We start from the raw sequence: 22656 nt of genomic DNA, 5'->3' as shown, positions 1-22656 counted from the left end.
AGCTTTACAGTGGGCAGGGGGGACAAACCCAGGGATAGAACCCAGGAGTCCTGGCTCCCAGCCCCATGTCCCTACTGGTACACGAACACTGCCTCCCAATAAGCCATGGGAGTGGGGCTGGGACAGTGACCCTACCGCCCACCACCCTGCCCGGAGCAGTGCATGCTGGGAGCACTATCGCAGACATCCTGGCCACCTGGCCCGTTGGAGGCATGGCAGCTGAGTGGCAGGCTGCAGAGTTCGGGGCCATGTGATGGCCCCTGGGGCAGGCTCCCTGCCTCCCATTGGCCTCTGACCTCTCCCTCCCTCCCACAGGGGCTGCTCCCACATTGGGGTGATCAAGGCCATGGAGGAAGCCGGGATCCCCATTGACCTGATCGGTGGCACATCCATTGGCTCCTTCATCGGGGCTCTCTATGCTGAAGAACGCAGTGCTGTGCGCACCAAGCAGCGTGCCCGTGAATGGGCCAAGGTGAGGGGCAAGGCCTGCTATGGGGTGGGGCAGACACAGGGTGGGTGTGCTGTGGGGCAGGGCCAGACTTGGGAGGGTGGGAGCAGGAGAACTCCCCAAACCAGCCCCTCCCAGAGCTGCCACCCCATGACCCAGCCTTCCCCACAGCCGCTGGCAGCCAGGCCCAGGGCTGCACTGGGAGCTGGCCCTCACGGCCAGCAAGTGCAATACAGAGGTCCCAGCATGCACTGGGGCCTGATCAGTCTGCCTGAGGGGGCCCGTAGAACCTCCAGGCTCTCTCTGCTGCAGGCAGCCCCATGGTGTGCCTCAGCATTGTGCTGCTAGGCACGGCAGCCTCTGTTGCGCATGCAGCAGGGGGGTTCCGGTGGGAATCGCAACATCCCCAGTAACGACCCGTCATGCTAATTGGCATACGGTGCTTTGGCTGGAGGACATGCCACACCCCCACCAGCGATTCCGGGCTGGCATGCCAAGTGGCAGGGCTGTGCCAGGGCACCATCCCGCTTCGGAGCCACGTGCAGTGGGTGAGTGTCCTGGGAGCTTCAGGCTCGCTGCCGTCTCCCCGACATTCCTCCCCGCTTGTCCCCATGAGCCTGGACTCAGAACGCTGCCTGTGCTGGGCCGCGCCACCCGCGTAATGACCCCTCGCCCTCCTCCTGCAGAGCATGAACTCCGTGTTTGAGACGGTCCTGGACCTCACGTACCCCATCACCTCCATGTTCTCCGGCTCGGCCTTCAACACCAGCATCAACAAGGTCTTCCAGGACAAGCAGATTGAGGTAGGTGGGTCCAGGAAGCTGGGCGGGGGTCCTAGTGCAGAACACTCAAAGTAGCCTCTCGCTGGGCAGCCCTGAGCAACGCCCCCTGCTGGCAGCTGTGTTCCCTGGAGCCCAGCGTTGTCCAAGGGGCATGGTGCCTTGCACAGCCCCCGCAGCGGCATCCTGGGCTGTAACATGTCTCTGATTAGCCCTTTGTGCCCCTGCAGGATCTGTGGCTCCCCTACTTCAACGTGACGACGGACATCACAGCCTCGGCCATGCGGGTCCACAAGGACGGTAAGCGCCTGCACCCCACACCCGCGGCGTGTCCCAGGCTGCACCAGGTGCATGGCGCCCTGGCTGTTGGGGCCCAAATCCTCAGCATCCGGCTCCTGTGAGGGCCCAGGGCCAGAGGCCTCTCCTTGCCCCCCACCCTGAGCCAGTAGCGCAGCATGTGGGGTGGAGCCTGCTTGGTTGCTGAGAGTAACGGGCCCCACTGGCCTGTCTCAGCCCCTGCTGGCTCTCTCCAAAGAGCCCTGCTGTGTGTGTGCTCGATGGGCCCACATGGCCATGCCAGGCCTGGGCTCAGCTTCAGTCAGAGTTGGCATCCCTATGCTATGTCGGGGGATTTTTTTTTCCAACCTGACATAATGTCATTTCCTTAAAATAGCCTATCAAAATCTCCTGGATTGTTTCAACAGTCACGGGGAGATCGATGCCGGTTCCAGGAGACTCCAGGCCAAACCTGGAGGGTTGGCAACCCTAGCTGAGCAGTGCTGCCCCTCAGGTGCTGAGCTGATGTCTCTAAGGAGGGGAGCAGGTTATTGCCTGCTCTAGAGAGTGCCCCCATCCCCCAGAGAGCAGTGCTTGTAACCCCTAGCCCACATCAGCTGGCATGGGCCACCCGACTGCCAAGCCATCCACTAACACAGCGAGGGACTGGGCTGGGCATGGCCATCTCGATGTCTTTGCGCTTGCCCCATTTGCCCCCACACCTGGCAGGGCCCCTCAGCGTCCTGCCCTGCAGAGAAGGATAATGTTACAGGAAAGGGCTGAAAGGAGGGCAGGGGCTGTCAGGGCAGGGCCCCAGGGGTCTAATTAGTGATGGGCTGAAATAAAGGAGAGACACCTCCCTTTGTCTGCCCCCCCACCGCGAGAGAGCCGGGGCAGAAGCTGCCATTGATGGCGCAGGGAGCGCTCGGGCTGTGCTGCCAGGGGTGTGCTAGAGGCAAAGCCAGGCTCTGGGACACCCCCTCCTTCCCGAGCAGTGCTGTCCTGGGGCAGCAACCCCTGCTCCTCTCCCAGGAGCTGGGGCACCTCCTATAGGGAGCACTCAGCCCGAACTGACTGGGGCCAAACACCAGGGCCAGGGGGCTTCCACCATCCATGGCTCTGCCCTGGGCAGGAGGAGCTGCTGGATCCCCCTAATCACCTGCCCTCAGGGCCCAGAATCCCCAAGCAGCCAGACACCATTCCTGTCTTTCTGGGGGCAGCAAGGGCCGGCCTGGGCCAGCAGAACCCAGGCCCAAGAGCTGCTGACGCTGCTTCTGGTCAGAGCTGGGGCCCCACAGCGAGTCCCTCCCTTCCCCTGCCCCCCTGCCCATCCGCACACTCCACTGCCCACTTGGTGACTGTCTGGCTCCTCCCCGTTCCCTGCTTGTAACACTTCTGCTACTCAATAACCCCTGGTAACACCCCCCAGCCCTGACTGTGTGGGGAGAACACAAGATGGGGCTGTGGGACACACTAACCTTGCTGCCCCCTGCCCCTCACGGCTGGCCTGAGCAGCCCTCCTGTCATCTGACACCCCCATTGGGCCAGCTGGATGGCATGTTAGCAGCAGGGGCTGCTCTGGGTCAGTGGGGGGAGCTGTGGCAGCATTCTGCCCTTACACTTGGGTGGTGGTGGTTGGGAGCTCTGGGTGGAGGCAGGTGGAGGAGAGGGCCTGCTATGGGGGGTGGGTGGGGGTGGGGGGGTGGTGAGGCTGGGGCTGAGGCAGACAAGGGGCAATGTTCTGTCCTTGCGCTCAGGTGGTGGTGGTTGGAGGCTCTTGGGGGAGGCAGGTGGAGGGGGGTGCGTGTGGCGGGGCTGGGGCGGACAAGGGGTAGCGTTCTGTCCTTGCAATAGGATGGTGGTGGTTGGGGGCTCCCAGGAGAGGTAGGTGGGGGGTGCTGCTGGTGCAAACTCAGTCTCTGCCCTTGGTCCTCATCTTATGCCTTGTCTGTCACAGGCGCCTGATCTCACCTGGGACATTGATCCATCCATGTCTGTCCACGGGGCGCTTGGCAGCTGTAACTGCCTGGCTCTCACTCTGCCTGCTTGTCTGTCCTAACGCCAACTAACCCCCACTCACCCCTAACTCACTGAGCCCGAGGGACAGGGACAGGGAGATGGGGCAGGGAGGGGCAGGGCTGGCTCTGCTGTGTCTCTGTGTGTGTGAGTGCTCTCTTCCTGGGGAGGTGCCAGGGGAAGGCCTCCTCCTTACCAGGACCCTGCTGTCCTACCCAGGGGTCCTCAGCTGGCATCCAGAGCCAACAGCCGAAGCCCTTCCCCCGAAGCCCATGGAATGGGGCCTCTGCCTCCTGCAGTGATTGGGGACTCCCTGCACCACCATCTCAGCATGTGCCTCAATCTCTCCTGGACCAGCAGTGCCCAGCCTGTGCTGCAGCCTCCGGCCCTGGACAGTCCTGTCCTGGCATCTGTGCCCTGGGCTTGCCCCACTCGCCCTTTGTCCCATGTTCTGGCCATGCTGGCTGGGTTTCTCCAAGGTTACAGGAGGGCACTCGGCTGGGCTTCCAGCTCTGAGCCCTGGCAGCCCATTGCCGGGGGAGCTTGGCCCAACCCCACTGCCTTTGGCCCTGCCATTGCAGTAGGGCACTCCTATCACCGATCCGGTCTGGTGCATCCTGCCAGCTCCCCACCAGGCTGCTGTGAGGGCACCTAGCTGCTGGATCCCCAGGGTCTGAGCCCTCATCTTGGGCTCCTTTAGGCATACCCTTGGGGTGCACCCATCTATCTAGCCCCTTCTCCTGAGCGTACTGTGACTACATAGCTCCTCACCAGTCCCGAGCTCAATGCTGACCCCTCAGATTCCCCAGTAACTTAAATGCCTTCTCCCAAGCCCCTCTGAAAAGGTGAGCTGCTGGGTCCCCTCTTCCAGGGCCCTGGGCTAGGTGTACCATAGAGCATAGGCCCTCTGCACAGCCGTGTGACACGAGTGCGCTTTACCTAAGTATGAGAAACACACCCTGAGGGTACAGATCCTATAGAAAACAACCCCCTCCTGAGCACAGTTCACTCACTTGCTCCCGCGTCCCAGGCAGTGCTTGAGGGCACCAGAGAGGCGGGGTCCCCTCTCCGAATCTGGCTCCCTCAGCAGCTTCCCTTCCCGTGAGCAGTTGAAAAAGGGCCAGAGACCTGCGGAGGCTGACCAGGGAGCAGAACCTCCGGTAAAGCTGCTTCCAGCCCCTGCCAGGCAACTTCTTGGTCAGCCTCCGCAGGTGACCAGAATCCTCCCTCGTGGTGTTGCCAAGCAAACCATTTCCTGGGGCATAGGGGGTGGGGGAGCCAGTGTCTTGGCTAGGTGTGATCCATCCCAGTTAACGACCCTCTGTGGTCAGCCCTGCACCACTGCCCTGCTGGAATGTCAGCCCAACAGGCAGTGAAGAGCTCTGACTAAGGTGGAGGCTGCAGGCTGAGGCAAAGTCGTGCAAAGAGCTCCTGACAGCCAACTGAATTCATAGTCTGCACAGCCTCATTCCCGAGCTGGCCTGGCCCCAGGGGTCCAGCAGCCCCTTGAGTGCTGGTCACAACATGCCCATGTGCCTGTTGCCAGGCAGCCTTCTGCCAGCAAGCACACAGCAGCGTCTCGTTGGGCCAGGGCCTGGCACTGCCCCATGGCAGGGAGAGCCAGCAGGGCATTGGGGTAGGTAGAATAGCCCAGCCCAGTTGTCAGTGTAGCCACCACTAGCTGGAGTGGGCTGAGGGGGATGGGTGTTCAGGGAATTGGTCCCTCCTCTGCTGGTGGGGGCAGGGGGGTGGACTTCTGGGTATGTCACAAGGGCCTGTCCCTCTATTAGGCTGGGGGTGGCAGGGGACACCTGTTCCCACACCCAGCCTGACTCCTAGCACAGACCGCCCCATGTCTGTGCCGATGTGCCCTCTCCCCGCAAGGCTGGGGAGACCTCCCAGTACCCCTGCTCCAAAGCGGGCATCTGGATTTCTAAAGCTTCTGTCATGTCATTTCCTGTCTTCTCTCCGTCTGTGCTGTCCCCGTCCCCTGTGACTGTCTCCTCTCCCTCCAGCAGGCAGTGTGTGGCGCTACGTCAGAGCCAGTGCATCTTATCCCCCCTACCTGCCTCCTCTCTGCAACCCCAAGGACAGCCACCTGCTTGTGGACGGCTGCTATGTTAACAATGTCCCAGGTCAGCATCATGCGCTCCTCGGGCCCTGGGCCACGGGGATGACCTGCGTGGCTTGGAAGGGAGGGCCAGGCTGGGCCGGGGTGGCAACTGGCTGCAACCCCAGCCCACCATACTCTGTCATGGCTGCCCCAAGTTGGGCTGCAGCCACTGCCTCCTTCCATGCCATAGCTCGTCCTTCCCTGGCGAGGGCTGGTTCTGACAGGCCTGAGGGCACAGGCTGGATCCCAGCACCCTGTCCAGACATGTGCTGCTCGAGCTGAGAAATCTGCACCTTGTGGGGGGAGGCTCTGGGAGTCAATCCAAGGCACCATCTGTTCCAGAGCAAGGGGCAAGGATGGGCCCCTACCCCCTGGCTGAGCTCTAGGCAGTTGGCTAGTGTCTTGCTGGCTCCAAGGGCCATGCCTATCGTCGCACTGTGCAGATTCCCCAGCCTGGGTGCCAAGGGCGCCCTCCCTCCCCCAGGGCTCAGGGCCTGCAAGAGGCTGTCTCCTGACTGCGTCTGTTCCTGCCGGTTAGGCTCGCTGTGGCGGTATGTGCGAGCGAGCATGACCCTTTCCGGGTACCTGCCGCCACTCTGTGACCCCAAGGATGGCAACTTACTGATGGACGGTGGCTACATCAACAACCTGCCAGGCAAGTATCTGCCGCCGATGGAGACGCTGCTCACAGACCGCGAAGCAGGCCACTGAGGGAGGCACTGCTGCTGCCAGTGTTTTCTGCCCCCGTTGCCTGGCTCTGCCCTGGCACGCATCTCCATCGCCAACCCCACTGGTGTCTCCGCAGCACTAGAGCCCTCTTCCTCTTGCCCTTCGGTGGGTGCGGAGGAATGTTGTTGTTGTTAAAACCAGGAACTCGCCGGAAGTGTGGATCCTGCTCAGAGAGGGGGGCTTCCCTCCCACCACCCTGCGGGGCTGGTGCAGCACCTGGGCCCACGGCCAGCTGGGCAGACTCATGTTATATGTGGGGCGGGGAGAACAGCTCTTCCCCAATGACTGCTTTGCGTTCTTGCTGTCCCTGGCATCCCAAGTGGGGAATGGGGGTGAGGGGGTCCCTGCTTTGCCTCCCCCTTGGAGTCAGGCTGAGGGCTGGACATTATTAGGGTTACCATTCGTCCGGATTCCCCTGGACATGTCCGGCTTTTTCGGGTTAAAAATAGCGTCGGGGGGAATTTGTCAATGTCCGGACTTCCCCTCCCCTCCCCCCCCCCCCCCCCCCATGCAGAGCGTGCACGCGGCTTACAGACCAGCCGGGGCTCCGACAGCCAGAGCCAGAGCCAGAGCCCTTCCTGCACTTCCCCCCCCCCCGCCTCTCTCCTGAAACTTGACACCACTCCCCTCCTCCCTCTCCCTCCCTGCATTCACAGATCGCCGGGCTGTTGGTCTGGAGCTCCGACCCTGCTGCCCTCCCCCGCTGCCGAGTGCGCTGCTCTGCAGCACAGTAAGGGGGCCGGGGGCCAGAGAAGCGGCAGGGAGGTTCTGGGGGAGGGGGTAATCAAGAGACAGGGAGCAGGGGGGAGGGTTGGATGGGTCAGGGAGTTCGGGGGGGGCTGTCTGGGGTTTGGGGGTGTAAGGTTTTGGGCAGTCAGGGTACAGGTGGGGGGGTCTCAGGAGGGGGCAGTTAGGGGACAAGGAGCGGGGGGGGTGTTTGGGAGTTCGGGGGGGGCTGTCTGGGGGTTGGGGGTGTAAGGTTTTGGGTAGTCAGGGTACAGGTGGGGGGGTCTCAGGAGGGGGCAGTTAGGGGACAAGGAGCGGGGGGGTGTTTGGGAGTTCTGGGGGGGGCTGTCTGGGGGTTGGGGTGTAAGGTTTTGGGCAGTCAGGGTACAGGTGGGGGGGGTCTCAGGAGGGGGCAGTTAGGGGACAAGAAACAGGGAGGTTTAGGTAGGGGGTGGGGTTCTGGAGGGCAGTTAGGAGCAGGGGTCCCAGGAGGGGGCAGTCAGGGGGCAAGGAGCGGGGGGGGGGTCGGGAGTTCGGGGCGGGCTTTCTGGGGGAGGGTGGATAAGGTTTTGGGCAGTCAGGGTACAGGTAGGAGGTAGGGTCCTGGGGGCCAGTTGGGGGGGGTCTTAGGAAGGGGCAGTTAGGGGATAAGGAACAGGGAGGCTTAGGTAGGGGGTGGGGTTCTGGAGGGCAGTTAGGAGCAGGGGTCCCAGGAGGGGGCAGTCAGGGGACAAGGAGCAGAGGGGTTTAGATGGGTCAGGAGTTCTGGGGGGGGGGGGCTGTCAGGGGGTGGGGGTGTGGATAAGGGTTGGGGCAGTCAGGGGACAGGTAGGGGGTAGGGTCCTAGGGGGCCAGTTAGGATGTGGGGAAGGTCTCAGGAGGAGGCAGTCAGGGGACAAGAGGCAGGGAGGCTTAGGGAGGGGGTGGAGTCCTGGGGGGCAGTCAGGGGACAAGGAGTGGGGGGAGGGTTGGGGGTTCTGAGGGGGCAGGAAGTGGGAGGGAGTGGAAGGGGCAGGGGCGGGGCTAGGACAGGACGGGGGCAGGGCTAGGACAGGGGCGGGGCTAGGGCGGGGCTCTTCCCGTCCTCTTTTTTGACTGTTGAAATATGGTAACCCTAGACATTATGAAACTGCAGTGCTGGGCCCTGGCCTGCGTGAGGGCTTCTTAAACTGGAGCAAAGGCCACGGAAGAACCCCAGCTGGAACCGCACCCGGCTCTTTACCCGTGGAGAGAGTCAGCTTTTCCCTCAGCCCCGGCCCGGGAGGCTTGTACCTGAGGCTCCAGAGCAGGGCCGGTGCAAGGAAGTTTCGCACCCTAGGCGAAACTTCCACCTTGCGCCCCGCCCCAGCCCTGCAGCAGCTCCCGCCTCCGCCCTGAGGCGCCCCCCTCCCCCCCCCCGCGGCAACTCCCCCCCCCCGCCCTGAGGAGCCCCCTCGTGGCAGTTCCCCCTCCCCGGGGAGCCATGTGGCAGCTCCCCACCCAGCTCACCTCTGCTCTGCCTCCTCCCCGAGCATGCCGCCCCCACTCTAATTCTCCTCCCCTCCCAGGCCAAACAGCTGATTGGCACCGCAAGCCTGGGAGGCGGGAGAAGTGGAGCGGCCGCTGTGCTGGGAGAGGGAGTCTGAGCCACACATGTCAGCGCGCCGCTGGCAGCCCAGCCCAGGAACGCTGTAAAAAAAAAAAAATGGGGGGCACCGCTTTTTGGCGCCTCCAAATCTTGGCGTCCTAGGCAACCGCCTAGTTTGCCTTAATGGTAGCACCGGCCCTGCTCCAGAGCAAACAGCCTCAGGTCCCAAGGAACCAGGTTTCCTTTGCAGCTGCATGGAGTCGCACTGAGCTCAGCCTCGTTCATCAGCACCTGCTGATCCATGCTGCAGCCAAACGGTGCCAGCGCGGGCCGGCAGTCACAGGGAGGGGCAGGGTCTGGCTGCTTGGAACTTAGCACCAGTCTGGGCCGGGTGGGCTCCACGAGTGGCTGTTCCCATCGCTACATGCAGGAGCTGGGCTGAGCGTGGACCTGTCAGGCCCTGGAATGTGCCTGTCCCCCTTCAGCCCCAGTGAAGTGAGGCCTTGCTGGGGCCTCCTCCTCCAGGGAGAGCCAGGTGGTTCTGTTTGTGGGCTGAGAACGTCCCCAGCCTTCTTCCCATGGGAGCAGCAGGAGCAAACAGCAGCAGGAACAATCCTTGGTCCCGATTTCCCAGCTGCCTGTCCTGCACCCCCAGAGCTCTGTCTCTGCTCCCCGTCATGGCCACCCCACCACTACTGCTGCCGCCGGCTGCTCGTGTTCAGGTCCTCCCAGCTTGAACCAGTCCCCCCTCTGTCCTGGTGTCCCAGGGTGCCCATCACGCTCGGGATGCCCCTATGGTTGTGCTAGGCCCCAGGCCTCCTCTTTTTGCAAGGGCGAGCCCCACGACTCTGAGACTTCAGGCTCTAGCCCCCCTGCTTCTCGCCGGAGCTCCCCAGTGAGTGCAGCTGAGTGTAGACCCCTGTGACTCGACCCCTGCGGCAGCCAGCAGGGATTGGCAGTGACATCGCACAGCCTGTTCAGACCACGCCCTCATTAGTCACCTGGACTCCAGGACCAAGGGGGCAGGGCCGGCTCCAGGCACCAGCTGAGCAAAGGCAGTAGATTGTTCGAGGCGGCCCAGTCCTAGGGTGGCAGCCTTTTTTTTTTTTTTTTTTTTTTGTTGTTCCGCTCTGGCCGCCCTGTAGGGGGCGGTGGCGTGGAGAACCAGAGCGCCCTGCAGGGCAGTCCTCTTCCTTCCCTCCCCGCCGACCGACCGGAGCGGAGCCCTCTCGGCAGGTGGCAGGAGGCGGCGCAGTGGGAGGGGCCGCATGGCAGCGCCCCTGCTGTAGCCCTGGCCGCCCCCTTCTCTCTCTCTCCTGCCCGCTCCCTCCCCCTCCCCCCCACAGCCAGTCCCCCTGCACCCGTGCTCCGGCCGCGCCGCAGGTTTGTTTTGGTTTTTTTTGCTTGGGGCGGCCAAAAAGCCAGAGCCGGCCCTGCAAAGGGGGCAGGTTTGTCTGAACTCAGAGCCTGCGTTAGCAGTAGCCTCTGCTCTAAACCTCCTGCATTCTCAATCTTCCGGCTGGGCAGCAGCCATCTTAACAACCTCCACTCACATACACCTGCTCTCTTTGTCTCAGCTGCTGTCCTGCTGTGCTCCCCTCAGCTCTGTCTGTAACAGTCACTGTCCGGTCATTGCGTCTCCGAGGCAACGTTGTCCATATGGGAACAGTTCTCGATAGTTCATTCAAACCACCCCAGACCTGTCAGGGGGTGGCATTATACAATCGGGAAACTGAGTCACACGCTTTCCAAACAATATTACAAAAACTTACAGGGAAGCCTTCAGCTCACGCAGTTCAGCATATGGTTGGCCTTGCCATGTACTCACCCAGAGCTTTGGGCAATGGCTTCTGTTTACAGTTACCTCATAAAGGGGCTTAATTGCTCCTTCCATGCAGTCTAACAGAAGAGGCTGCACCCATTGGCAGTCACAGACTTGGGTAAAGCCTTCAGCAAGTCTTTGACAGACAGCCATTTACACACTGCTCCAGCAGCTGTGCTCTGCCCCTGGAGCTGCACTGGGCCCTCCCCAGCACTGCGACGGGCTGTCCCTGTCGAAGCTCCGAGTCCAGAGTTCAGCATGGGACAGTCCTGCTGCAGCCTGTCTGGCCAGGGGTCCTTGCATGGGACGACTTGCTGGTTCCTACTGCCCTCTGAATGTGCCATGGAGGGGGAGCTCCCAGGCAGAACAGAGCCAGCAGGGGCACCTGCACTTCACACAGAGAAAGTCGGAGGGGGGATGGGGAAGATCTGACCATGCTGGACCCTGCACTGGGAAGCTCCCCGCCTGGCCAGCTGGGCAGTGCTAGTGGGGGTCCCTGGACTCCCTGGTGCAGTGGAGCCACCCCCACCTACCCCGCCTGCTCTCATGCTGCTCATGCCTCCCACGCAAATGGGGAGGAGGGGAGAAAAGTGGTTGCTGCAAACCTGGCTTTGCTCCCCACCTCCTGCTGGGGTTCTGCCCTGCTCCCCAGCTGTGTTTGAGGGTTGGGGCCTGGGGCGGGGAGCTGCCCTAATGGCAACAGGCAGGAGCATGGGGAGCCGGCAGTGCGACTGTCTGCCGGGCCGCCGCCCCTGACGCGCTCTCTCTGACACTAGCGGACATTGCCCGGAACATGGGCGCCAAGACGGTGGTCGCCATCGATGTGGGCAGCCAGGACGAGACTGACCTCTGCAACTACGGCGACAGCCTCTCAGGCTGGTGGCTGCTGTGGAAACGCCTCAATCCCTGGGCCCAGAAGGTTAAGGTGAGCCCTGCCCTGCCCTGTCCTGCCCTGGGGGCTTCCGTGCCCGAGAGCCCCCTCCAAGGGGAACCTGCCCCATCTCTCCTGCTGCCTCCGGGCATGTCACCCCGGCCACCTGGGCCACACCCGTCCCATGCTGCAGGCTTGGGGGCCATGTGAGGGGAGGCAGGCCGGCCCCACACACCCAGGGCTGGGGCTCTTCACCCTCTCTCCCCCCTGCCATTCCTCTGCCCCCTACCCCAAGGGCAGCGACAGGCCTAGGTGCTGGCAGTGTCCCTTCCGCCACGGCCCCTGCCTCCCAGGGCGGCTCCTGCCTGAGCATGCGGGCCTGCCTTGGCAGCCAGTGGCTTCCCTCAGGCTGGCTGGGCACAGTCACTCCTGATGCCCCAGTGGCAGTTGCTGAGATCCGGCTCCGGCCACTCAGCTGGACTGAGCCAGCTGGGGGGGGTCAGATCTGCAGAACGTAGGAGAGACTGTCCCTTGCAGCCCCTGCCCCAGGATGCTGTCCCAGGTGGGGCTGATCCACCCCCCTTGCAGGACACTCCTGTTTTTCCCCACACACATACAGGTGCCCGACATGGCAGAAATCCAGTCGCGTCTGGCCTATGTGTCGTGTGTGCGCCAGCTGGAGGTGGTAAAGTCGAGCTCCTACTGTGAATACATTCGCCCGCCCATCGACCGCTTCAAAACCATGGACTTTGGCAAGTTCGACGAGATCTACGTGAGTCCAGATGGCCTGGGCCGCAGGGGTGAGGAGTGTGGGAGGCTCTGATCTGGGGGGTGGGAGGGTCTGTGCTCAGCAGAGTGTGGGAGACTGGAGGCTGCACTTGACTGCGGTGGGGAGGGTTGGAGGCCCCGATCTGGGCCACTGGCTGTGCCCAGGTGTGGGAGGGAGAGGCAATGCTTGTGGGGATGGGTTGGAAATCTGATGGCCACCCTTGTGGGGAGTAGCCCCGCAGCTGCGTTGGAGCACCCAGGGCAAATCCATGTCTTGCTCTGCAGCGGGTGCTGCCTGGCCTGGCCAGTCCCCCCGCAGCTGGCTGGAAGGAGTGGGCCCCTCACCCTGCCCATCCATCTCATGCAGGACGTGGGCTACCAGCACGGCAAGGTGGTGTTCAGCGGCTGGAGCCGCGGCGACATCATTGAGAAGATGGTGAAGGACCGGCGCTCGGCCGACTTCTACGAGAGCAAGCGCATGGATGTGAGTGAGGGGGCAACAGTGGGGCATGGGCCAGCAGGGGATGGGTAGCTACAGTTTGTGCCTTGTCAGATTCCAGCAACTTAGCTCCCTTTTGTGCCAAGCTGACATGCTAACAGGGTCCTGGCTGTGGCAGCCCCACGGCGCAGCGCCAGTGCCCGAGGCACGGGAACAACCACCTCAGCCCTGGCGCCCCAAGCAGTAGGGCTGGGGGCTCCAAGGGGAGTGGGATGGCTTGGCAAGGAAGTGCCCTCCCTCATCAGTGCAGACCCCAGTTCCAGCAGGGGCTGCTGTGTGGCTCTGGTCCCTTTGTCCTTAGGCCGAGCAGGAACCCTCAGCCCCTTGGCGAAGTGGGGGATCCCCTCGGGGCTGGACTCAGAGCCACCTGCATGGGGTGAGAACCTGACCCACACCCTTTGCCACAATGCCCCCCACTCCTTGTCCTCACCCACTGGAGCCCTCCTGAACCACTCGCTTTCTAGCTTAGCCCACATAGCACTTCCTCCCTGTGTCCCAGCCCCCCAGGGCTACCTGGCAGGGGCATCTCTAGCCTGGCTCTTACCCCCCAGGTGCTGACTTGCCCCAGCGCGGGGTTCACTGATCTGGCCGAGATTGTGTCTCGCATCGAGCCGGCCAAGAGCTACCTGTCCGATGGCTACGCTGATGGTGAGTGGGGGCAGGGGCGCGATGCAGGGCTCTCTGCCCATGTCACTCCAGTAGGATTCTGGGGCCCCAGCAAGGCTGGGGGAGGGGGGCTAGGGCTGGGTTAGAAGGGGGGACTGTGGGTCAGGATTGAGGGGCACCAGGGCCAGGCCAGGAGCAACTGCCAGCTCCATGTGTGCTCCCATCCCAGGTGAGGAATCTGACTACCTGACAGAGTACGAGGAGGAAGGGCTGGACCCCGCGCGGGGAGAGGAGGAGCTGTTAGCACCGGCTGAGTGGACCCACAGTGAAGTATTTAAGACTGTAAGCTCTGGCCTCTTCTCCCGGGGGATGGCGTGTGCTGGGCCCAGCTGCTTCTCCTGGAGCCCTCTCCAGATGGGGGAGCTGGCTGAGGTGGGGCTCCGTCTGTGTCACTGTTCTGGCAGCTGTAGGGAGCGCTGGTCCCCGATGCTGCTGCCCGTGCTCCAGGGAGCAAGGGTGGGCCTGGATTCCACAGCCCCTGGGACCATGCCCCCCTTCCCTGCACAAATATTGCAGGCTCCCCACGGGGTGCTCTCCATACTCCCCCACTCCTCTGGGGGGGGGGGTTCCCATTCACACTCTCCATGCCAGCTCCTGGGCTCCTTGCTCTCAGGCTGGCATTGCCCAACTCCAGGGCCCAGAGAGGCCAGATCCTGGGGGTGGGGCTAAGAGTCGTGTGGGAGATGGAGCTTCCCCTCTTGAGAATGGGGACCAGCCCAACCCACCCAACATGGGGCTTGTCTGGACCCAGACGTTGCCCTGGATGACCCTGGTGTGCGTGGGAGGAGGGGGGCTCCTGGCCACGTGACTTGTCCTTACCCAGCTCTCACTAAACAGGCCTGAATCGTCCCTGCCTCAGCCTGGGAAGAGGCAGGGCGATTGCCCTCGGGGCAGCTCTCCTGGTACGCAGGAGTCTCACTCCAGACTGGATGGAGGGACGGGGTGTGTGTTTGTCACTCAGCCACTGACTGGACTCTAGTCTGAGTTCACAAGGGCCCATCATGACAGCAGCACTGCTGCCCCCTCCTGCCGCTTGGTGGCTGGCCGGGCCCGATTCTCCCCGAGGGCTGGGTCTGTGCCATCACACGGCGTCTTCTCCTTCCAGGATGAGGAGAAGAATCTGCGGCACCGCAACTCCCTGCCCCAGGAGTGAGCCCAGCCGCCTGCTCCCGGACTGGGACAGATGGAGCCTGCAGACCCAGGGCTGGCACTAGCAGACTGCAGCCTGCATGTAGCTGGGGCACTGGAGCCCATCCTGCGCTGGAGCCTCCGGCCTGCATCTGCTGCTGGAGTCCTGAGGCCAGCCTGGTTCCACTCGGTTAATGGCCAGGGTTCTGCTGGGGTCAGCAGCCCTTCTACATCTCCCAGTGTGCAGTGGGACCTGGCCCGGGCTCACCTCAGGGTGGAGTGGCAGCCACTAGGCCCAGCACCCTCCACCAGCCAGTACTTGACCCAGGCCAGCGCTGCTGCAGTTCCAGGGGGGCCCACAGCTACCCGCTGTATCAGCTACAGGCCCCTCCTGCTCACTCCAAGGCCCTGCATTGCTCCAGGGACAGCAGGGCCCAGTCCAGCAGCCTCCACTGGTAGGGGGTGGGGATGAGGGCAGGATGCTGGGGCAGGACTACCCCAGCCCCCTCCCCGCCACACACACGAGGCCCATGGCCCTTCCTTGCTGCTCCCTTCACTTGCCCTCTGCCTGCCTCATGGAGGGCCATGGGGTGAAGCTGGCAGCCAGGGCCCTACACCCTTCCCCCATGGCCCTATGCCTGCACGCTCCGTGCTGGGTGCCAGGGCTCACCTCCTGGCCAGGTGCTGCTGCATGACCCACTCAGGTGAGGGGGGGTTCCCAAGAGGTGGTGCCCTCAAGCCCTTCTAGGTCCAACCCCAGCTTCTGCCAGCTTCTCTTCCCCTGGATCGCCACCTGGGGTCCTGAACACCGCACTGAGTCCAGAACCTGGGAGTCCTGTGCCCCCCCACCCAGGCTGAGTGCTTTGGTGAAAACACTGCCTCTCCCTCCTCCCCTACATGCACTGCGTATAGGGGCAGTGTCATTTCCTCTCGCCCTCCTCCGCATTGCTGCTGTGGGCCATGCCCCTCAGCATCTCTCCTGCAGCAGCTGCTCCTTCCCAGCCCCACCTGCCACCCCGAGAGAGGGCCTGGGCTTCCTGTGGCCATGGGGGGCAGGGCTGGGCCCTGCACTCAGGATCAGGGATCAGCAGGGCCTGCTCTAGCCCCAGCTGGCCTGGCCTGTAGGGGAAGCCAGGGGACCCACGGTCAGAGGGTGGTGGGTGATTTAGGCCAGAGCCTTGCTCCCTGGCTGTGTGTAACTCTGCCAGCTCAGGCTGCTAGTCCTGGGGCAGCCCCTTTCCCCAGGGAAGCAAACCCTGGGCTCAGCAGGCATGGACCCTCCCCCCCCCGGCTCCTGGGCACCCCCCATTCCTGGCTGAGCTGCTGTTGGCACCTCCCCCCAGGCACCCCATCACTGTCATGGAGCCCCCACAGCCCAGCTGCGGCCAGGGTGGGAGCACTAGAACCCAAGATGCTACTTATTTTTGTTAAGTTACTGCTGAGGGGGGGAGCTGCAGGGGCGGAGGGGCTGGCATGGAGAAGCCTGGGCACTGGGATTTTGTTATTTATTTTTTATTTAAAAGAAACCTGCTTGTGGCTGCCCGGCTGGGGCGGGGTCTGCCCATCCTGCCAGAATAAAAGCTTCCATGGGCCAGGGCTGACTGTTACTCTCGGCCAACTCTCTGATCAGCCCCCGGGGCCCCTGGGGAGGTGTTTGGGAATAATGACAGGGGCCAGCGGAGCCATAGGCCCACAACTCACAGCCCAGGCTGGCTTCTGCCGGACGAAGCAAGGTGCCCGGGGCAGCCTGCAGAGCCGCGGCTGTTGGGGTGGTGGGTGCAGCCCTTGCAAGCTGTGCGCCCACTGAGCCCTGCACGGTTCCCTTCCCCTCGTGGTTGGGCCTGGCCCCCCAACTCACTGCAGGGGGAGGTGCCTGGTGAGATCAGAGGAGGCTCCAACTCCATCCTCCATGCTGCACTGGGCCCTAGCTCCTGTGCTCTCCAGGGCAGGCTCCACACCTGCTTATGCCCTCCTCCCTCCCAGCCCTGTGTGGTGCAGGATCAGCTCCCAGCAGATCCATGCTGTGTGGGACTCTTTCCTAGGGTTACCATATTTCAGCAAGCAAAAAAGAGGACGGGAGGAGCCCCGCCCCTGCCCCTCCCACTTCCTGCCCCCCCAGAACCCCCAACCCTCCCCCCGTTCCTTGTCCCCTGACTGCCCCCTCCTGGGACCCCTGCCCCTAACTGCCCCCCAGGACTCCACTCCCTATCTAAGCCTCCCTGCCTCTTGTCCCCTGACTGCCCCAACCCTTATCCACACCCCCACCCCCAGACAGACCCCTGGGACTCCCATGCCCCATCCAACCACTCCCCACCCCCTGACAGCCCCCCCCGAACTCCCAACCCATCTAAACCCCTCTGCTCCCTGTCCCCTGACTGCTCCGATCCCTCTCCGCACTCCTGCCCCCTGACAGCCCCCCCCGAACTCCCAACCCATCTAAACCTCTCTGCTCCCTGTCCCCTGACTGCTCCGATCCCTCTCCCCACTCCTGCCCCCTGACAGCCCCCCCCCCGAACTCCCAGCTCCCCACCCCCCTGCTCCTTGTCCCCTGACTGCCCCTTCCTGGGACCCCTGCTCCTAACTGCCCTCCAGAACCCCACCCCTAAGCCTCCCTGTTCCTTGTCCCCTAACTGCCCCCTCCTAAGACCCCCCCCAACTGCCCCCCAGGACCCTACCCCCTACCTGTACCCTGACTGCCCAAATCTTTCTCCACCCCCCCCCCAAAAGCCCCCCCCCCCCGTTTCTTGACTGCCTCCTCCAGAACCTTCCTGCCCCCGGTCCCCCTTACCCTGCTGCTCAGAACAGGGTGTTGGGCTCTGTGCAGCCGAGCCGGACACCTGGCTGAGCTCCCCAGCACAACAAAACCCGGTCCCTGGCCCTGCACAACAAAACCCGGTCCCTGGCCCTGCACAGTGCTGCCGGACCGGGTTGCAGGAGAGGCCAACTCAGAATGCAGGGCGGCTCCGGCTCCTCTACAGCTGCTCAGGAGTCCAGCCCGGGATTTTTCTGCAGCCCTCCCAGCCGCTCACTCTGCCGGGGGAGGGGGAAATCCCGGACATTGTGAGTGCTTTACAAATTCCCCCCGGACGCTATTTTTAGCGCGAAAAGGAGGACATGTCCGGGTAAATCCGGACGAATGGTAACCCTACTCTTTCCCTTCCGCTGTGCCCACCTGGCTGCATCCCCCATGGGCCCTGCAGCCTGCATCCAGCAGCTGGGAAGGTGAATCTGCCCCCTCCCAGCACTGCAACTGCTCCCAGCTGGGGAGCCCAACCCCCAGGCCTGAATTCCCAGCAAAGCCCGGGGGGCTGCTCCTGTAGGTGGCTTTGGCCCTGGTGCCAGCTGTAGCTGCAGGACGCCCTGGCCTGGGACCGGCTGCAGCTCAGGGGGTGCACATCGGCCCAAGCTCTTCGCTGAGATCTGCTGGCCAAGCGGTCATTGTCACTTCCCAACCCAAGGACCGGGACCCATGTGGCCCCAGCTTCTGCAATGAACCTTGGTCTAGTAGCAGCAAGGAGTTGGCCATGGCTGCGGCTTGGCCTGGCTCTCCTGTCGGCTACTCCCCAGTTACTGCCCTTGGATCACTGCACTGGTGGCCTCCCGCCTTTGCAGCAGCACCTCCCACCTGCTCGAAGGGCTTCCCTCTGGCCCGGACCACTGCACCAGTGACTCCAGCCACCCAGGAGATGCGGCCCAGTCTGGCTCCCAGCAGGGGCCAGCGGGAGTCCAGGAGCTGCCCCCGGCTTTGCTCTAGGAAGCCTCCACTATATGGCAAAGCTCAGGCCTGCCCAGAGACCCAAACTGCAGGCCCCCCCTTACTGCAACCCCCAAGAGCCCCCTCCCCCAGGCAAGCCAACCCCCCCCCCACACACACACATACACACCCTTGCACAGGTCACCCCTACCCACCCCACGCACACACAGAGCCCTGCACAGAGAGCAGCCAACTCCCTCCCCGCCCCCCACATACACACCCTTGCACAGGCACAGGTCAACCTCCCCGCCACACGCATACACATAGAGCCCTGCGCAGAAAGCAGCCAACACCCCCCCACACACACACCCCTGCACAGGTCACCCCTCCCCACCCCACGCACACACACAGCCCTGCACAGAGAGCAGCCAACCCCCCCCCCCCCACCGCGCACACACACCCCTGCTAAGGTCACCGCCCCACGTGCGCACACACAGAGCCCTGCATGGAGAGCAGCCAACCCCACACACACACCTGCACAGGTCAACCCTCCCCGCCGCACGCACACACACAGAGCCCTGCGAAGAAAGCAGCCAACACCCCCACACACACACACACACACACACACCCCCCTGCACAGGTCATCCCTCCCTGCCCCATGCCACACACAGAGCCCTGCACAGAAAGCAGCCAACCCCGTCCCCCCTGACACACACACCCCTGCACAGACACCAATCACCGCCCCCCCAGCACACCATACCAGCTCTCCTGGAGCTGAGTGGGGGGAGGGGCAGATCCGTGGGCTGCAGCTCTGCACCCCCATGTAGCGGCCTGGCTGATGGAGGGCTGCTGCCCACCCCACACGCTGAGCCAGCTGGGGCCGGGGGAGCGGACCGGGCTGGTTGCAGCGTGCCCAGAGCGGTCCTGGAGCAGGCTCCGGGCCGCTGTGCTGCGGAGCCCCACCCCGCTTCCGTCCCCTCTGTCCGTCACCGCGCCGCAGAGGCTCGGCCGCCCGACCACTCCCACGCTCAGCCCAACCCCCGCACAGAGGCCCCCACTGCTGCGCCAAGGAAATCAAATGCCCGCCCTGCCACCGAAGGACCCGGCTTTACCGAGCTCCGGCTGCAGCCCGCGTCCTCCACCCTGCTCGGCTCCAGCCTGGCCTCGGCTGTTTACCAAGGGCCTCTCCCGCCGGCGGCTGGGGCTCTGTGCAGCGCGGGGACGCCGAGCGGCTGCACAAAGCAATGCCGGTGAAGGGCTCCCTGCCTCTAACCGCGGGGCTGGCTTCACTCAGGCCCTGCCCTGCTCCTGACACCTGCCCCCCGACCATCCAGCCTGGTACCAGCAGGAGCCCGGCCTCGCTCCTATGGAAATCACCTCTAGTTACAAATATCTCAGGGCAAGAGCCCGTGTCCAGCAAGGTCACCAGCGCCCCGGGCCGGCCTGTGCTGGAAAGCCAAAGGACTATTAACTGCCTGTTAATGCAATACTCCAATACAGAGCAGCCAGGTGGGAGGTGACAAACTGCCACCCCACATGACCCTTCTTGTGTTATGGAGAGAGAAGGCTGTGCCACCCCTGGAGCCGAACCTTGATTTCTGGCCTGACAGATGTGTTACCTCATTTTTATTTTGGGTTTACTTTGTCCCTTAACACACAATATGTACGTACAAATCAACAACAAGCAATAGTCCGTGGGTTTCAAATCCAGCAAGAACTTTTTCACTCAGTGTAGAGGGGTGCACTCATGTCTCATGAGCACCCCTGGTTGAGTGCGTGCAGTGCCTGCACTTCCTCTCCCTAAAGCTCCTTCTTGGGCTTAGGTCCTTAACCTTAATCAGTCCCATAGTCTAGTAGTGGTTTCAGCTCTGACAGCAGGCCTTACTCCAGGGCTTCCCCCTGGAGGCAATGTCCTCAGAGGGCGTTTCAGGCCCCAGCTCTCCTACTGGGCCACTAAAGAGTTCAGTTCCCCTTCTGGGGTATCTCAAAATCCAGGCCACTTCCCCCAGTGGCTAATGGCAGGTGAGGAAGACCCTGGTCCGCTCACTACCCCTGCAGATAGCAGTGTCCGTCGTACCCCTTTATCTACACCACACCACTGCTCTAATTCCCAGGGCCACTTCCCAGTATCCCCATCCCTTCCTCAGCAGCAACCAGCCCAGAGCTCCTGCTTTCCACCAGCACGGCTCTGTCTGAGGTCCGATAGCTCCCACAGCACTCCCCCAACTCTAGTAAGGGACTGATTTCAGAATGGCCCTGCAGCTCAGCTTATACTCCTAGGCGTGCGCACGGGGTGTGCATGGGCACACCCTAATGCACGGGTGGGCAAATGGCTCCACTCTCCCGTCAGCAGCAAGCCGCCGACGCCTCCCCTGCCTTCCCGGGCCGGCCCCCGCCTGCCACCGCCCCCCGTGAGTCTTGCCTGCCTCACCCCCCCTCACCCCAGGGCGTCCCTGCCTGAAAGAAAGCACCTCTCCGGTGCCTGCTTGTGCTGCTGGTGTAGCACATTCCTGCTCAACTGCTGTCTGCTGCCCCAGGGTCCTAGTGCCCCCCAACCCCAATGGCAGGGCAGGCTGCCCTTACCCTGAGCCTCTCCAACGCCCCAAACCCCTCATCCCCAGCCCTCATCCACCCTAATCCTCTGCCCCAGCCCTGAGCCCCCTCCTGCATCATGAACCCCTCATCCTCAGCCCCACAGCCCTCATCCCTGCACCCCCTCCTATCCCCAAACTTCCTCCCAGAGCATGCACCCCTCCCCCTTCCCACACACCCCCTCCTGCCCCCAAACTCCCTCCCAGAGCCTGCACCCCCTCCCACTTTCAAACTTCCTCCCAGAGCCTGCACCCCCTCCCCCTTCCCACACACCCCCTCCTGCCCCCAAACTTCCTCCCAGAGCCTGCAGCCCTCACCCCCTCCTGCACACCGACCCCCTGCCCCAGCCCGGAGCCTGCTCCCAGCACCCAAACTCCATCCCAGAGCCTGCACCCCAGACCCCCTCCCCCACCCCCACCCTAACCCAGATCCTTAGGCAGGTGGGGGAGGATACTAAGGGGCGGCACTCCGGCTGCTATTGGGGTGGCACGTCTGGGTCTTCAGCGGCAATTCGGCAGCAAGTCCCTCTCGGAGCGAAGGACCTGTCGCCGAATTGCCGCTGAAGAGTGGAGCGGCGCGATTGCGCTGCCGCGGCTTTTTTTTTTTTTTTTTGCCGCTTGGGGCAGCAGAAAACCTGGAGCCAGCCCTGGTTGGATAAGGGGTGGGGGCAGCCAAGGGACAGGGAGCAGGGTGGGTTGGATAGGGGGTGGGATCCCAGGGGGGTGGTTAGGAGTGGGTGGGTCTCTGGAGGGGGCAGAGGGGGTTGGCTGGGGCATGGGAGGCCCGGGGTCTGTCACAGGTGGGGGATGGATAGGGGTCAGGGCAGTCAGGGGACGGGGAGCAAGGAGGGTCCTCGGGGGGGGCAGTTAGGGTGGGTGGTCTCTGGAGGGGGTGGTCAGGAGACAAGGAACTGGGGGGGGTTGGATGAGTCAGGAGTTCTGGGGGGGGGGCTGTCAGGGGGCAGGGAGCGGCGTGGGAGTCCCGGAGGCCTGTCTGGGGGCAGGGGTGTGGATAAGGGTCAGGGCAGTCAGGGGACAGGTAAGGGATAGGGCCCTAGGGGGCAGTCGGGACAAGGAGCAGGGAGGCTTAGATAGGGGGTGAGGTCCTGGGGGGCAGTTGGGGCAGGGGTCCCAGGAGGAGGTAGTCAGGGGACAAGGAGCAGGGGGGTTGGAGGTTCTGAGGGGTCAGTCAGGGGGCGGGAAGTAGGAGGGAGTGGATGGGGGCAGAACGGGCGCGGGACTCCCTGGGTGCACACCCTAACGAAATGTGCTGCGCACACCTATGCTTATACTATGCTGCTGAGCCCTGATTGGCTGCTCCTTTCATCCCCTTTCTGATTGGCTGTGTTCCACACAGCCACTCTAGGCAGCTTGAAGGACCCTCTCTGCTGCCCTTTTCTGGGGCAGGGAGTGGCAGGGCCATAAGGCCTCCAGCACAGGGCCTCGGTGGGTCTGGTACACCCCGTCTTGGGACATTATACACTAGTTACAAATGAAGGAGTTTGTTGTTTGATGAATTAGGAACAGGAAAATGTCAACATTTACCTACATTTGTTTCATTGTGTTAATAAAAATAATAAAACACATTATTAAAGTTGTGTGTTTTGCGTGTTACGCAGCAAAATTAATATGAAGACACTGCACGGGCAGAGCTGGCTCCCAAATAACCATGTTTATTAACTATGTGCCAACATCCAAGGTCTAGCTTAACCTATCCTGCGGTTCTCAGTGATTTCTGATGGCTTCTAAAATATAGACAACAGTGAATAACACTACAGTGCTGACAAACGCTTTGTCTTCTAGCCCTAATCCTATCACTATGGGGTCGGATCTCGGAGTCCTTCTTCAAATTCGAGTCTGTCTCGAAGCAGTAGAGTGCTCACAAACTACTTAAAGAAATACTATCCTAGTCCTATATACTACACTAAGTTAAACCAGCTAGCATCCTGAGTGGTTTAGGGAG

The 22656-nt window shown here is 62.8% G+C and overlaps 1 protein-coding gene across 10 annotated transcripts in view; it reads left to right on the top strand.

The window, feature by feature from the left end:
* Positions 1-16015, top strand: part of LOC128828066 (patatin-like phospholipase domain-containing protein 6) — a 90154-nt gene extending 74139 nt beyond the window's left edge. For 4 of the 10 annotated variants that reach the window (XM_054012401.1, XM_054012400.1, XM_054012397.1 and 1 more), the window contains exons 27-37: positions 316-472; positions 1135-1251; positions 1458-1527; positions 5535-5654; positions 6171-6287; positions 11253-11401; positions 11967-12119; positions 12483-12599; positions 13166-13262; positions 13450-13562; positions 14386-16015. In XM_054012401.1, coding sequence (XP_053868376.1) covers positions 316-472; positions 1135-1251; positions 1458-1527; positions 5535-5654; positions 6171-6287; positions 11253-11401; positions 11967-12119; positions 12483-12599; positions 13166-13262; positions 13450-13562; positions 14386-14433 — 1258 coding nt within the window. In that variant the 3' untranslated portion in view covers positions 14434-16015. Of the gene's footprint in view, positions 1-315; positions 473-1134; positions 1252-1457; positions 1528-1931; positions 2089-5534; positions 5655-6170; positions 6288-11252; positions 11402-11966; positions 12120-12400; positions 12600-13165; positions 13263-13449; positions 13563-14385 lie in introns of those variants that run through there. The other 6 variants (XM_054012404.1, XM_054012403.1, XM_054012399.1 and 3 more) reach the window with 5 other exon arrangements.
* The last annotated feature ends 6641 nt before the right edge of the window (positions 16016-22656 follow it).

This window comes from Malaclemys terrapin, chromosome 23, assembly GCF_027887155.1.
Source record: "Malaclemys terrapin pileata isolate rMalTer1 chromosome 23, rMalTer1.hap1, whole genome shotgun sequence".
Taxonomy (NCBI): Eukaryota; Metazoa; Chordata; order Testudines; family Emydidae; genus Malaclemys; species Malaclemys terrapin.
This window is presented reverse-complemented; position numbering and strand designations above follow the sequence as displayed.